Source organism: Engraulis encrasicolus, chromosome 1 (genome assembly GCF_034702125.1).
Source record: "Engraulis encrasicolus isolate BLACKSEA-1 chromosome 1, IST_EnEncr_1.0, whole genome shotgun sequence".
NCBI classification, from domain to species: Eukaryota; Metazoa; Chordata; class Actinopteri; order Clupeiformes; family Engraulidae; genus Engraulis; species Engraulis encrasicolus.
Genome location: NC_085857.1, coordinates 47208339 through 47225422, shown reverse-complemented (window position 1 = coordinate 47225422; position 17084 = coordinate 47208339). Strand labels below are relative to the sequence as shown.

At 43.0% G+C, this 17084-nt stretch overlaps 1 protein-coding gene across 1 annotated transcript in view; it reads left to right on the top strand.

Annotated features, from left to right (window-relative positions):
• The first annotated feature begins 3071 nt into the window (after positions 1-3071).
• The window catches only part of LOC134457728 (uncharacterized), a 31483-nt gene continuing 17470 nt past the window's right edge, over positions 3072-17084 (top strand). The window contains exons 1-10 of the mRNA XM_063209707.1: positions 3072-3083; positions 3763-3838; positions 9128-9189; positions 9463-9556; positions 11864-11925; positions 12199-12292; positions 13844-13905; positions 14483-14570; positions 15221-15282; positions 15557-15650. Coding sequence (XP_063065777.1) covers positions 3072-3083; positions 3763-3838; positions 9128-9189; positions 9463-9556; positions 11864-11925; positions 12199-12292; positions 13844-13905; positions 14483-14570; positions 15221-15282; positions 15557-15650 — 706 coding nt within the window. The remainder of the gene's footprint in view (positions 3084-3762; positions 3839-9127; positions 9190-9462; positions 9557-11863; positions 11926-12198; positions 12293-13843; positions 13906-14482; positions 14571-15220; positions 15283-15556; positions 15651-17084) is intronic.

Sequence of the window (17084 nt, the reverse complement as noted above, 5' to 3'; positions counted from 1 at the left end):
TGGATAAGTACACGTACCTGCTGAAATCAATGTCACCTTTGTGATCAAAGCCTCATACTGTGTCATCTTCACTCCACACCAGTAGATCCCTACATCACTGCTGCTGAAGCTGTTGATGGTCACCACCAAGACTCCAATGTTTCTCTGGTCATAAAGCGTCATCTTGCTATCGCCAACTACCAGCTGGGGCATTTGAGTCAACAGTTTGTAATTACATCCCTTGTTTGCTGACTCCATACAGAAAAACTTGGGATTTTGTTGGTCCTCTTGTGGGAATCTGCAGCTGATGTTCACTGCCTCACCCTCATAGACAGACACCTCAACAGGCTCCCGGCGACCACCAACTGAGAATTAAGTAGAGACCTGATGATGTGATCACTGGTGGTGCAGTGTTTTCAAGAAGTCAAAGTACTTCTGGTCAACTTAAAGGAACAGTACACCCTTTTTTATTTTAAAATATATGCAGTATTTCCCAGTATTATTCATGAATGTGCATACAATTTGTGTGTAGGCCTATGTGTTTCCATTGCCTAGTTTAACAGTGTAGCCAAATTAAGTGTAGCAATGCAAGTCTATGGGGGCAGACAAAACATCATCAAATGTACTAATAAAGTACTTTAAAATTAAAGTAAAATTCACCAGAGTGCAAAACAAGCTATTTAATCCTGTCCTGTGATTACTTGTGGCTTGATGCTAATGCCCCCATTCACTTCCAGTGATTATGCTAAGCTATGCTAATAATTCTGATCCAATATATGTAAGTACTGAAAAAACTGAGAAGAAAATTATATGCACATTTATGAATAATGCTTGGAAATACTGCAAATATGTGAAAATCAAATAAGAGTGGACTGTTCCTTTAAGGGCCACGTCTAGATCTGTCCTTATCACACTGATATACTTAGGAGAGTAAGTAAAAGAGACTGTGATAATCATTAGTAGGCTATAGATTGTTTTTCATGTCTACTGTACTTACTGTTTTTACATGGAATATGCGTTTTCAAAAAGGATCAAAGGATCAAACTGACAGGATATATAGAGTACATAGATATCCTCATGAAACTAATTTACATCTAGCCTAAATAACATTGGCATTGTGTTAAATTGTTTCTTTTTTCCCTTTTTTCATTTTCATTTACAAACAAAAACTGCTGATATAAAAGACTACTGTAATTTCATGTTGTCTTACCTGAAACTCATCCAATACCAGGAGATCCATAGCAGTATATTTTAACATGATTTCAATATTTCCATTTACAAATTAAAACTACTCATAAAAAATATCTTGTCATATTGTCTTAACTCAGCCCTTACTCAGAGGTTCACAGCAGTATATTTCAACATTTTCCATGTTTTCCATTTACAAATTAAACGTTTCTAGAAGGAAGCCGCACCGTGCGTATCAGTGTTTTTGTTATTGCACAGACGAGTTTCGGCGTGTGCCTTCTTCGGGGGAGAAGGAAAAAAAAAACACTGACATGCAAGATGCGGCCTCCTTCTTGAAATGTTGAATTTAAAACTTGGGCCAGCACCCTCAGAGGTTTAAATTATTAAGAGTGACGCCTGCTCCAAGAAGAAAATTTCCAATTACAAATAAAAACAGCTGAAAATGTCATATTGTCTTAACTCACCCCTTACTCTGAGATTCACCGCGGTGTATGCGTCAAGCCAGCTGGGTATGTCCACACCACAGAAACACGTCCCAGCATCCTCTTGGGTCAGGTCTCGGAATATTGCAATGAAGAAGTGCGCCTCTGTGTTGTCATAGATGGAGAACCTCTTGTCGTGCACCCATTCATTTTTACGGCCGGTCTGTAGTATGGGGTGCTCACAATAACGAGTGTCTTTTTGCTTCTTGCAGAAGTATTTTTCGTTGTTGCTGTGCTTAGATTGATAGCTGCACTTGATGACCACAGCTCCCCCGCTGTAGCCTGTCACTTCAAATGTAGACACACCACCTGTCAGTCACATGCAAACACAGAGGTGAGAGACAGAGAGTGCGCTGAAAAATAGAGTATAGTCAACTTCCTGTCCCTCCCTCAATATATAATATTGAGCATACCACCTGCATAATGCAGTATCGTGCAAATTGCTCCAGTCATTCTGAAGTAAGTACAGTATGTGCACTCGGTCGCACATGGTTGCATGCATCATTACATTACATTACGTTATTATTACATTATTATTACATTACATCATTACAGTCATCAAAACTGGAATGGCACTGTGGCCATCCCATAGCAAAGAACATGCATGGAAGGACCGGAATTGTTTTTAATGGGGAATTAAAATATACATTTCACAGAAAGTTATTCAGAATTAAAACGAGAACAAACCACCCACTTTGTTGATTCCAAAATTGGTTTTTTTTTTTCAGAATTAAATTGAGTTAATTCAAAACTAAATGTCCCATGTTGTACCAAGGGGGAGCACAGTTGCCCCACCGGGACTTGAACCATTTGGGGGTATACCATACTGAGGTTCTTACTGGGACTCAGACCGCTACACCAAAGAGCCAGAGCCCCAGTTTGGTATCCTAGAATATCCGGGTTTGAGTCCTGGCAGGGCAAATCTACTCCCCTCCGCTACACATGTCAACAAGAACAGTAATACGTAGAGCAGGAGTATTTGGGTGGGTGAGTCAGAGATACAAAGTAGCATAGGAAGTGTTGATATTCTACACTGTAAAACATCGCAGCCAGCTAAATGTAAAAAGTAAGTTGCCCTGCTGCCTTAAGTTTGTAAGTCATATCAACTTGAGAAAGCCTCGAGCTGAGGAAGCAGGGCAACTTACTTTGTTACTTTTAACTGGCTTGCAATGTTTTACAGTTTAGTGGAAACTTACTATATAACTCCAGATAAATATATTTCCGACACTGTGGAGTTGAAAAATGAAAAAAGGTTGCACCATGCATAGGTTTCTTTATTACACAGACGCGTTTCAGCGTTCTGCCTTCCTTCCTCCTTTTTTCATTTTTCAGTTTTACAATATTTTGGTCAGCACCCTTAAAAGGAAGAGAAAAAAATGTTGGGGGACGCCTGCTCCAACCCTTACGCCACTGTGGAGTCACATGGAGACCAAAGTCAGTGTAAAATGTTGGAGATCGGCAGCCTAATTTCAACTAGTAAGACGATAAGCCTACCCACCCAATGTTTGCATTCCTGTATACAAAATATACATATCCATTTGCAAAATATTAAGTAGAATTAACTTTGAGAATGTTACACTGTTCTTACAGAGTTGACCTATGTGTGTGTGTGTGTGTGTGTGTGTGTGTGTGTGTGTGTGTCGGTTTCTGGGGTTACGGGGACAAATTTCCTGAAAAGTCCAAGAGCAAGGAGGACTAGGTGAGCTATGAGGACAGCTGTCCTTTTTATGAGGACAGCTGTGCATGTCCTCATAAAAATGAGCATTATAAAGTGATTTTTCAGCATGTTATAGCTACCAAAACGTGTTTTTCTCCAAAGACCTGTTAAATATAAAGTCCAAAATACAATGTTGTTTTAAAAAAATGTTTCTCATATCACGTTTTAATACTAAAAACGGGTTTTTTATCAAAAGTCTTGCTATACCAAAAAACCTGACATATTGTGTATGCCTGTGTGTCCGCCACTGCCCCCTTTCGATGGTAGGTGGTCCTGCACAGGAGCATACACAGGCGCGGGAAATTATACACAAGCGCGGGAATTTATACACAAGCGCGGGAAATTATACACAGGCGCGGGAATTTAATGCATATTGCAACGTCATTGGCTGAATAGGAGGAAGTACCTAAGCTTACACTTGCAGCGACACGCCCCGACCTTGGATCCGTGGAGAAGACATGGCGGAGATCGGGTAAGTTGCAGAGCTCTAGCTGTTCTATTCCATCAAATTGCATGCATTTATTTTACTTAGCCTACGGTCTCTGCTGTTGGATACAGTGATGCGGTTTAAATGCATATTTAACGTTGCAACTTATAGACCTAGGCTACATTTACTGGAGTTTAACAACACTTATCATGGTATGTCCAAATGCACAGAGAAGTTGCCTCAAACTTTTTCTTTTGGCTGCATGTTAGTGATGAAGTTATCAAATGTCATATTTATACTGCGATGTCCGATATGCAAACTTAATGAAAAGTCCAGGATGTCATGCGTTGATCATTATCTAAATCCTGCCATCCATTGTATGGGCGTTGTTACCCAAACTGCCTCGTTCAAAGGACATGGCATATTTAGCCTACATATTCCTGGCAACATTAAGGCAACGAATATGGAACAACTCGGTATGACATGTTAAAGTGGGGGTCTACAGGTGTTATCATTAATCCATCTACTATACTGCAAAGACAACGTTGAAATTGTGGCAATTGTATTGTGTATTGTGGTGGCAATGTGTAACGTGGTTAGGTAGGTCATAGCAAAACCAATGTTGGACGTGGTTAGGTAGGTCATAGCAAAACCAATGTTGAACATTTCCTCGAATATATTTCAGATACTAGCGTTTTTTGAATGCATTGTCCGACAGCCGAAATGCGTCGCTTGTTTAGAGGTGGTCCTCTGTGTCTAGATGTTGGACATGGCATGTTATGTTACGTCTTTTGCTAATCGAAATGCCTTTCAAGTGTGGCGTCTGCTAGCACTATAAACGCCATGCTAGCTAATGGCTGGATGCGCACAGTGGGTGAGTGAAGAGAAATACTGTTTTTGCCAGGGATGTTTAATATAAGTAGTCATGGCGCTAATACACTTGAAATGAGGAGAAACAATGTGATGGTGCTTTTCTCGTGTAAGGGAACGCGGATGGCCACGGAACGATTATTAGTTGTGAATCTTCCCCCCACCGGTTCCATTTAATCATCGGACTGGATGTCTGTTATTGTTATCAGAGCTAGAATCAGAGCCTTCCTCGTCTTGTTCCGTAACAACTGGTTACACACCACATTAGAACCAACGGTTATAGTTCGTAATGCCCATCACTTAAATACAATTACGTTTGGGCCACTCGCTGCGTTTCAAACATCTGGAGTAACAAGTGAGAGACTACAATGGGGTAACTTCTGGCAGCTAGCCAGACAGCTATCGAGATAAGCCATCACACCACAGATTCTCTATACGCTACGTGACTCAGGCATCAAAGGCAAGTCATACGTTTAACCAATTAGTTACTTTATTGTGTGTCGCTTAGCCCCTTGACAATTTAAACACGCCTGGTGTGTTGTCAAAGAGCTGGCTGCTGGCCGAGCTGTAGGGAGTTTGTCCACATCGGACCCTCGTAAGCATCTCCAAAATCGCCGAATGCAAAAGGCATTGTTTATGAAACCAGGTAAACTGCACGCAACGTTCTTTTTGTCTGCGTGGTGCTGCAACGTGAAACGCAACTGCAAAGGAATCCGTACTTGCATTATTCCTTTTTGTATCCCCAAATATTCACCATCTAGATAGCTTTATTTCCGGCGTTTCCTCGCCACACAAAGTTTCCTGGCGTTTGCGAGCGATTTGCAAATTACTTATGTTTGTTTTTAATGGCACTTATTATAGACATGTGAGCTCGACAGTGTCAACGGACCAAACCTCCCCCCTTTACTGTTTTGGAAGTTATATTTGATGCCATCAATAGCCAACTTCCTAGTCGTTAGACAACAGGAGGGCCACATGCGCAGTCTGGGAGTGCATCTTAATATGCCACCTTACCTCCTCCACTTGCGCTTGTCTCCTCGTCCCGCCTCCAGGCCCCTATTCCGTGGAGAAAACGATAAAGTGTCCCAGCTGTCAGCCTAGCCACAACAACTTTTGAGGGACTGTTTTTCATTCACCATCCCAATTGCAAATGAGAAAAAGACTCTACAATTGAGCTTTTGCAAGATATTGAAATATAATGCTGTTGTCAGTGATGTCATCATGACGAGAAGCGAATGGAGGAGGCAAGGTCGTATATTAAGATGCACTCTGCGAGATTGTATCAGACTCAGAGCGCGGCCGAAGAGTGGCAGCAGGGGCGGAGCTAACCATCTTGGGGCCCTAGGTGAAACATGAACACACAGCACACACCCCTCCCCCGTCATTGTATAGACATGAAATTTTGTGTTTTTTATGTGTACTATTTCAGTGTTTTGTCTCACGTAGGCCTAGGTATCTCTGATTGCTTTTCTTATTAAGATTAGCCTACTTGTGTGTGTATTTCAATACAATCATCACATGCTTCTCCATGCTGGAAAACAATATCTTGCGGTGTTCTGTTGCACAGAATCCCAACCAAGATCAGAGTGTCAGTCATCCACGACCACACCCAACATCACTGCTTGTGAGGTGAGCGCAAACACTGTTAAGTGGAGTAATGATCAGAAGCAGTCAGACTAGAGCTCTGCTACTGGAAGCATGGGTAGACCTCATAAGCATAGTGTCCTCTCAACTATGTTTTTTTTCTGATTGTGCCACACACAAGTAGCTGACTGAGACACAGAAAATGTCAATAATGTATGCAAGACACTATTGCTGTTTGTCACCAGAAGTTCTTCCTTGTGTATATTAGGTGGGGGTGGGGCGTAGTATGTTCCCCAGCGTGGCTGGACCTCATTAAGCGTAGAGTCCTCTCAAACACGTTCTTTTTCTGATCGTGTCACACACAAGCAGCTCAATGCTCTGAGTAGGGCTGGGCGATTCACCCTAAAAAAAAAATCTAGATTTTTTCATAGAAAAACTCGATTCACGATTCACGATTCGATTCAATACCCCCCCCCTCAAAAAACCCCCCAAAAAAACCTCATGTCGAGTTCTCTAGGCCCCTACGTGGTTGTGTGTGTGTGTGTGTGTGTGTGTGTGTGTGTGTGTGTGTGTGTGTGTGTGTGAGAGAGAGAGAGAGAAGGAGGCTCTGTTTGTGTGCCGATGCCTCTGGTGTGTGTGAGTGAAGCCTACTCGGACTGGACCAGTTTATATGGACATGGGGTAGTGTGCCTATAGCAGGGGTTTTCAAAGTGGTGGCTTGGGATGCCTGGGGGGCCATGAGAGGATGCCAGGGGGGCTGTGGCAGGTTGGCAGGGAAAATATAGCAAAATTAAATGAATAATTGAATTAATTGACTAACCTAAGTAGCCAAAATAAACCAAAAATAGGCTTAAATCCCAGTGGAATCATTTTGTTCTTTACAATATTTATGTATTATGCTTTCACATGAATGGTATTTGGAATACACAAACTGTATCAAGGTGGGAAACTGGGTGCACAGAAAAAATAGTGTGGCACTTCCCATGTCAGGGGGGGCTTGGCTGGAATCTACCTGTATGTGGAGGGCTCATAGTAAAGTTTGGGAACTCCAGGCCAAAATAGCCTAATGTAATTTTATCTCAGAACATTGCTAATAGAAATGACCAGTTGGGATTACATTGAAACATCTCAGAGAAGGAACAAAAAATGTGAGGGGTAAACCCTCAGGCACTGTTGAGATTTGTCGTCACGTGCCATCCATCCCCACAATATATTAATGATTTTTAAGCATTAGGCTAATATTACAGATACATGGAAGCTCTTGTCCCAGATTAACAAATTTAGCAATTGTCTGCTGGTTTCCTAACCCATCAGAGCCCATATTAATGCGTCTGAACTCATGTCGATGCATCTGAACACTGCTGCGTTAACACAGCGAAAACATTTTGGAGCAACACCCTGCCTAAAACAATGCTTACTTCAAGACGGTAACGTAGATTATCGCGTTTCATGCAGACATCATAGGGTCGCATTCGCACATGATTAGAACTAGTTTTACAGCGGGTAATTTATCCGGATTGCTTCACAGGTGGTAAAACTCTCGGCGAAGTTTACCGATATTGCCGTTATCTTTACTGACATGGCGCGTTCAGACGCGGTTATTATTACTTTATCACAAGTCTCCTCATTGAACTAGTCGCGTCCGGGTAGGGATTTAGAGAGAGGGGGGAGAGAGCGCGCGAGAGACTGAGTGCTCCGTGTGCTTGGGTGTGTGTGTGTGTGAGCGAGAGGGAGGGAGAGAGATTCCTTTCAACTCACATATGTTGGTTAAGATTATACAGGCGAGGAGCGCATCCAAAACTTTAAGCATATATTGAACACCTCTTCTCCGCCGAATAAATTTGAAACATATCCGTAGTAGGTAGTTCTAGGCTAATTGCATCCGTGATTGCTTTCCACCTTGCTCCACTCTTGTGGTAGGGGTAGAGTAGTTTGTTTAGCATTTTCTCCGCGATATGTTTTCGTTTCAAATATTGAAACAATATTGTAGTCCGGCTGCTAGCTTACGTTACGACGACAACATTGTCATTCACAATTTACAAAGTGGTATTGTTTGGTATTCATCATTGGCAAAACTAGGAGGTAGTGTCACCTTTTTTGAACAGGAGCCTGTATTCTTCACCTGTTTCACTATATTTCTGTCTAACTATTTCACTCACCACGTCTGTTTGTGCATGTAAAGGGGGAGGAGACACAGAGAATGCAATAGGTAGGCCTACGTCTCCAGGGGTCTTGGCGAACGTAATGCAATGCGTGCGCTGTGCGCTTGGATACGTAAACTGCGTAGGGACAGAGGATTAAAAACAAAAAAAAATCGTATAACGCGATTTCTCAAAAACCAAATCGATTTGACGTTCACACTCGATTTAAAAATCACATCGATTTTTTGCCCAGGCCTATCTCTGAGTTTGCGCAGTGATGTCTTTAAACAGCAAAGGAGTGTCTTGCATACCTTGCTTTTCTATGTGTCACCAGTAGTTCCTCCACGTGTATATTAGGATACATGCACAGTGGGTGGGGCGGAGTGATGGCAAACATGCCTTTCACTATAGTGCCTATTTTTTAATAGCATGAATAGTCACGTTTTAATATTTTTTGGGGGGGGCTGAGGTCTTAACTTTATGGTGGCCAATCCATGTTTTAAAGTGATCTCATGCTCACTGAGCCATGATTTTGAACCTTTGAACCCGGTGAAGTTTGACATTGCCGTCTTAGAATACGACGGTGCCAAATGTGTTGTGCAGTAATGCTAAAGGTGCTCCAACAACTTTTGGTGTGTGTGTGTGACGTTGTTTCCGTGGTAACTCTTTGGCCAGTCTGTATGTTAGTTTAATGAAAAGAGGAAAGTAAAACCATATCTTATTGTGTTGTGTTGCACAGAGTCCCAACCAATATCAGAGTGTCAGTCATCCACGACCACACCAGACATCACTACTAGTGAGGTAAGTGACTGCTTCCTTGCGCCACTGAGCAATGTGTGCAGAAACTTTAGAGCTTTGCTACTGGAAGAATGAGTGGACCTCATCAATTGTAGTGTCCTTTCAAACATGTTTTTTTTTCTGATTTTGCGCCACACATGCAGCTCAATAGAGTGTCTTGCATACTTTGTTTTTCGGTGTGTTACCAGAAGTTCCTCCACGTGTATAATGGCATACACGCACAGTCACGTTTCATTTTTTGAAACTAAACATGAACGTTGCTGTACATCTTTTAAGGTGGAGTGTTCCACACTCTCAGTGAAAGAAGTGATTGGAACCGTTGGTGTCAGGCAGGAGTCATCTGTGGAGAATAATGCAGCTATTGCCAGTGGTAAGTGAAAATTTTGAGTAACCAGTCCCTCCAGTTTTTCGCTATTCAGCGATCGCGTGGATTCATGCAAATTCAATGATATTCCGCATAATTTCACGATGCCAAGTAATTCCTGTAAAGCCGCATTTTTCCAGCAAATTTTCACCTTTGTCCCTGTGAGGATGTGAATTCTCTTCCCCTCTTCACCGCTCCGTTTGTGAATGCGCACGGACAGCATTGGCAACAGCAAGCGCATAAAGTGACTCTCTCTCTCTCTCTCTCTCTCTCTCTCTCTCTCTCTCTCTCTCTCTCTCTCTCTCTCTCTCTCTCTCTCTCTCTCTCTCTCTCTCTCTCTGGGGTGCGCAAACGGAGCACTCACATTCGTTGACACACACACATAGACGCACACGCATACAATACTGATTCTGGACTTGAGCATGGCTAAAATGAACTTTGTTGTGTCGGGATTTGTTGGGGGGGGAAGGTTTGGAACTCAAGGTGGAAAAGTTTGGTCGCCGCGGGCGACGCCATTAGCCTAACCACGAGGTTATTTCATATAGGCTAGCGCATTTCATGTTCCACACACTTTGCCGTTAAAACAGTCCCTCCATAACATCCACAGCATCTAGCGAGGCGCCTGCTAGCCAATGTTCCCTCTAATTTTTTCGGTGCCTGAGCAAATGCACTATATCACTGAGCAGAGCCAATAACCTCGGTGAGCGGGTCGGATCCCCCCCCGCCATTTTAAGGGTAACATTGATGCTTCATAATATGTTGATTATATTGTCATTCACTATAGTGAATATTACAAAATCAGTTAAGTAATGTTTCCAAATCTTGATTATTACTTAATCATCAAACCACCAACATCAATATATTGTAGGCTAGGCCTACATTTGTAAGATGTTGGAAAGAAAGTATCTTTACAGCAGCCCAATAGCCCAGAATGTTGAATTTATGTTTAAAAGGATGAATCATTTAATTTGGCTTTAAATGTTTTATAATAGGCCATGCCTATGTAACAAATTTAAAAGACTAAAATATTGAGCTGAAATTAGGCCTACATGAAGTAAAAGTATGCACTTGTGGAGATTTCAGATCTTGGAAAGCAAACTTTTTTCTTACCGGACAGTCTGACTGACCTTCTGCCTAACTGGGTTTTCTGGACCTTCTTATCAGTAGGCTAGTAGTTCGTTTAGGCATAGGGCCTATTAGTTCATATGTTTTCAAGACATTTCCACTGCGTGGACAAATGCCCCCCCCCCGTCATTGTATAGACATGAAATTTTGTGTTTTTTATGTGTACTATTTCAGTGTTTTGTCTCACGTAGGCCTAGGTATCTCTGATTGCTTTTCCTATTAAGATTAGCCTACTTGTGTGTGTATTTCAATACAATCATCACATGCTTCTCCATGCTGGAAAACAATATCTTACGGTGTTCTGTTGCACAGACTCCCAACCAAGATCAGAGTGTCAGTCATCCACGACCACACCCAACATCACTGCTTGTGAGGTGAGCGCAAACACTGTTAAGTGGAGTAATGATCAGAAGCAGTCAGACACTTTAGAGTTCTGCTACTGGAAGCATGGGTGGACCTCATAAGCGTAGTGTCCTCTCAACTATGTTTTTTTTCTGATTGTGCCACACACAAGTAGCTGACTGAGACACAGAAAATGTCAATAATGTATGCAAGACACTATTGCTGTTTGTCACCAGAAGTTCTTCCTCGTGTATATTAGGTGGGGGTGGGGCGTAGTATGTTCCCCAGCGTGGCTGGACCTCATTAAGCGTAGAGTCCTCTCAAACACGTTCTTTTTCTGATCGTGTCACACACAAGCAGCTCAATGCTCTGAGTTTGCGCAGTGATGTCTTTAAACAGCAAAGGAGTGTCTTGCATACCTTGCTTTTCTATGTGTCACCAGTAGTTCCTCCACGTGTATATTAGGATACATGCACAGTGGGTGGGGCGGAGTGATGGCAAACATGCCTTTCACTATAGTGCCTATTTTTTAATAGCATGAATAGTCACGTTTTAATATTTTTGGGGGGGGCTGAGGTCTTAACTTTATGGTGGCCAATCCATGTTTTAAAGTGATCTCATGCTCACTGAGCCATGATTTTGAACCTTTGAACCCGGTGAAGTTTGACATTGCCGTCTTAGAATACGACGGTGCCAAATGTGTTGTGCAGTAATGCTAAAGGTGCTCCAACAACTTTTGGTGTGTGTGTGTGACGTTGTTTCCGTGGTAACTCTTTGGCCAGTCTGTATGTTAGTTTAATGAAAAGAGGAAAGTAAAACCATATCTTATTGTGTTGTGTTGCACAGAGTCCCAACCAATATCAGAGTGTCAGTCATCCACCACCACACCAGACATCACTACTAGTGAGGTAAGTGACTGCTTCATTGCGCCACTGAGCAATGTGTGCAGAAACTTCAGAGCTTTGCTACTGGAAGAATGAGTGGACCTCATCAATTGTAGTGTCCTTTCAAACATGTTTTTTTTTCTGATTTTGCGCCACACATGCAGCTCAATAGAGTGTCTTGCATACTTTGTTTTTCGGTGTGTTACCAGAAGTTCCTCCACGTGTATAATGGCATACACGCACAGTCACGTTTCATTTTTTGAAACTAAACATGAACGTTGCTGTACATCTTTTAAGGTGGAGTGTTCCACACCCTCAGTGAAAGAAGTGATTGGAGCCGTTGGTGTCAGGCAGGAGTCATCTGTGGAGAATAATGCAGCTATTGCCAGTGGTAAGTGAAAATTTTGAGTAACCAGTCCCTCCAGTTTTTCGCTATTCAGCGATCGCGTGGATTCATGCAAATTCAATGATATTCCGCATAATTTCACGATGCCAAGTAATTCCTGTAAAGCCGCATTTTTCCAGCAAATTTTCACCTTTGTCCCTGTGAGGATGTGAATTCTCTTCCCCTCTTCACCGCTCCGTTTGTGAATGCGCATGGACAGCATTGGCAACAGCAAGCGCATAAAGTGACTCTCTCTCTCTCTCTCTCTCTCTCTCTCTCTCTCTCTCTCTCTCTCTCTCTCTCTCCTCTCTCTCTCTCTCCTCTCTCTCCCCCTCTCTCTCTCTCACTGCCTCTCTCTCTCTCTCTCTCTCTCTCTCTCTCTCTCTCTCTCTCTCTCTCTCTCTGGGGTGCGCAAACGGAGCACTCGCATTCGTTGACACACACACATAGACGCACACGCATACAATACTGATTCTGGACTTGAGCATGGCTAAAATGAACTTTGTTGTGTCGGGATTTGTTGGGGAGAAGGTTTGGAACTCAAGGTGGAAAAGTTTGGACGGTTTTGGTCGCCGCGGGCGACGCCATTAGCCTAACCACAAGGTTATTTCATATAGGCTAGCGCATTTCATGTTCCACACACTTTGCCGTTAAAACAGTCCCTCCATAACATCCACAGCATCTAGCGAGGCGCCTGCTAGCCAATGTTCCCTCTAATTTTTTCGGTGCCTGAGCAAATGCACTATATCACTGAGCAGAGCCAATAACCTCGGTGAGCGGGTCGGACCTCCCCCCCCCCCCCCCCCCCCCCCCCCTCCCCCGCCCCCTGCCATTTTAAGGGTAACATTGCTGCTTCATAATATGTTGATTATATTGTCATTCACTAAAGTGAATATTACAAAATCAGTTAAGTAATGTTTCCAAATCTTGATTATTACTTAATCATCAAACCACCAACATCAATATATTGTAGGCTAGGCCTACATTTGTAAGATGTTGGAAAGAAAGTATCTTTACAGCAGCCCAATAGCCCAGAATGTTGAATTTATGTTTAAAAGGATGAATCATTTAATTTGGCTTTAAATGTTTTATAATAGGCCATGCCTATGTAACAAATTTAAAAGACTAAAATATTGAGCTGAAATTAGGCCTACATGAAGTAAAAGTATGCACTGTCACTTTAAGAGCTCGTGGAGATTTCAGATCTTGGAAAGCAAACTTTTTTCTTACCGGACAGTCTGACTGACCTTCTGGCTAACTGGGTTTTCTGGACCTTCTTATCAGTAGGCTAGTAGTTCGTTTAGGCATAGGGCCTATTAGTTCATATGTTTTCAAGACATTTCCACTGCGTGGACAAATGCCCCCCCCCCGTCATTGTATAGACATGAAATTTTGTGTTTTTTATGTGTACTATTTCAGTGTTTTGTCTCACGTAGGCCTAGGTATCTCTGATTGCTTTTCCTATTAAGATTAGCCTACTTGTGTGTGTATTTCAATACAATCATCACATGCTTCTCCATGCTGGAAAACAATATCTTACGGTGTTCTGTTGCACAGACTCCCAACCAAGATCAGAGTGTCAGTCATCCACGACCACACCCAACATCACTGCTTGTGAGGTGAGCGCAAACACTGTTAAGTGGAGTAATGATCAGAAGCAGTCAGACACTTTAGAGTTCTGCTACTGGAAGCATGGGTGGACCTCACAAGCGTAGTGTCCTCTCAACTATGTTTTTTTTCTGATTGTGCCACACACGAGTAGCTGACTGAGACACAGAAAATGTCAATAATGTATGCAAGACACTATTGCTGTTTGTCACCAGAAGTTCTTCCTCGTGTATATTAGGTGGGGGTGGGGCGTAGTATGTTTCCCAGCGTGGCTGGACCTCATTAAACGTAGAGTCCTCTCAAACACGTTCTTTTTCTGATCGTGTCACACACAAGCAGCTCAATGACTTGAGTTTGCGCAGTGATGTCTTTAAACAGCAAAGGAGTGTCTTGTATACCTTGCTTTTCTATGTGTCGCCAGTAGTTCCTCCACGTGTATATTAGGATACATGCACAGTGGGTGGGGCGGAGTGATGGCAAACATGCCTTTCACTATAGTGCCTATTTTTTAATAGCATAAATAGTCACGTTTTAATATTATTTTTTTTATCTTAACATGAATATTGCCGTTTATCTTTTACGGTGCAGAGTGTTACACCCTCTGCTAAAGAAGTTATAGGAGATATTGGTGTCAGGCAGGAGTCAGCTACGTTATTCTCCACAGATGGGTCCATTGGTAAGTGAAAATTGAGTAACAATAACTTCTTAAAATAAACATCACGGCTGCTGTGGTTTTTCAGCACGGAGAAACATGTGATAGTTGTATTGAAATGGTTTTGTTTCTGTGTTCACTGATGCATTGAGTAGCAGTTTCTGTTTGGGAAGTGAATTAAGCGTCAGCCTGGCACAAAACAACTGTCGCACTAATATACAGTTAGGCCGCCTTAAGCTTCGATTTCGGATCACACTTTGCAGACATCTATTGAAACTATTCAAAACCAGTGTCTAGATTTTTCTCTTCGAGTGTAGTTTCTCCAAGATTTTGTATTGACTGTAGGAGTGTCAGCGCTGCTGTAAAGCCTTCAACACATCACAAAGATTCTCATTGCGGCTGAGGTCTCAACTTTATGGTGGCCAATCCATGTTTTAAAGTGATCTCATGCTCACTGAGCCATGATTTTGAACCTTTGAACCCGGTGAAGTTTGGCATTGCCGTCTTAGAATACGACGGTGCCAAATGTGTTGTGCAGTAATGCTAACGGTGCTCCAACAACTTTTGGTGTGTGTGTGTGACGTTGTTTCCGTGGTGACTCTTTGGCCAGTCTGTATGTTAGTTTAATGAAAAGAGGAAAGTAAAACCATATCTTATTGTGTTGTGTTGCACAGAGTCCCAACCAATATCAGAGTGTCAGTCATCCACGACCACACCAGGCATCACTACTAGTGAGGTAAGTGACTGCTTCCTTGCGCCACTGAGCAATGTGTGCAGAAACCTTAGAGCTTTGCTACTGGAAGAATGAGTGGACCTAATCAATTGTAGTGTCCTTTCAAACATGTTTTTTTTTCTGATTTTGCGCCACACATGCAGCTCAATAGAGTGTCTTGCATACTTTGTTTTTCTGTGTGTTACCAGAAGTTCCTCCACGTGTATAATGGCATACATGCACAGTCACGTTTCATTTTTTAAAACTAAACATGAACGTTGCTGTTTAATCTTTTAAGGTGGAGTGTTCCACACCCACAGTTAAAGAAGTGATTGGAGCCGTTGGTGTCAGGCAGGAGTCATCTGTGGAGAATAATGCAGCTATTGCCAGTGGTAAGTGAAAATTTTGAGTAACTCTGACTTGTGTGAATGCACGTCACTGCTGCTATGGTTCTATATCGTTCCTTCTGACCGCCAGAGGCGGTGCTTACAGCACTGGATATCCATTGCACGTCAGTGCAGGTCTAGTATTTAGTAACAACAAATTCACTTGTGACCTGGGTGTTGTCACCCGGTGACCCCGGGGTCGGCGTCAAAAGAGCGACGCACCCAGGAAATGTCCTCTTTTCATTTCTCGCGTATCATCGCAGGTCGCGAGTGTTGTGAAATATAACATTACTGGATTTTGGGCTAGCGCCTGTCGGTTTCTTTACCCTCGGAATTGGGGCTGTGTTTTTACATCCCCCAAGAAACTGCGCTTTGGTCCCCTTCGTTTGCGTAGAGATAATGCGTTGCCTCATTGCCGATTGTCCTCGCTCGGTTGAGCTAAGCTACCTGTTGTATCCCTCGCCCCGACGCGGTGTTCACGCTGCTGATGGCTTCCACCGGTATTTTATTTGAAGGTAAGCCGTGTTGTTAGTATCTTATTTCTGTCGCCGCTTAGTTCCAACTTTCCACCGGTGTTTCCCGCCGCTGTTTTGTTTGGTAAGCGGTTGTGGTGAACGTCGCCTCTCTGTTGGCTGACTGAACTGCTTGTTAGTTGTAGACCATGGCGTTTGCGTGGTGTTGGTGCGCCGCTATCATTTGCTTTATTCAAACTTCGTTGATTTTCGCTTTGTTTCCAGTGTTCCCCCGCTGGTTTTGTTTGATAAGCGGTTATGGCGCACGACTCCTCCTCAGTTTATAGTTCGATCCTTGCTAAACTATTTGAACTGTTGCAACGTTGCTAACTTATTGGTAGTGTACTTGCGCCTTCAGCCTGTGCCTGTCCACGGGCTGGCTTGCGTTGGCGCATTCTGTTAAGTTCTAGTATTGCCGTTACTTACGTGCTCGTTTGACATTACGGCCTCCTTGTTTACGTGGCGGTGGTTCATCTACAATTTGCATTGCCCCGGTGTTCTCGCCAAAGGGCCCTCGCACCGCTACATGCCAGCTCCATTGTTTACATGGTTAGTCTGCACTTGACGCTAGTGTTCTCCCTACTGGGCCACGCACCGTTCTATTATTCTGTTACCATGTTTAGTATTATGGTATTATTATATTCTGCCAACTGCCTGTGTAATCACTCAGTTGTCGCCTGGTCGTTTGTTTGCTTGTCTCCGCCCCTGTGATGTGCATTTGCCATGCACTTGCATTGCTGTGCATTTCGTACAGCCTAGTGATATTGGCTGTGGTTATGTTCCTTACTGTGAGTCGCTTTGGTTGGACAGCGCCTGCCCAGTGCCAACTGCAATGTGCAGTTTGTGTCATTGCTTGCTTGTCAGTGCGGTGTCCTCGCCTACCTGCTGACTTCCTTACTGACCACCATTGGGATGCCCTCACCCCTGG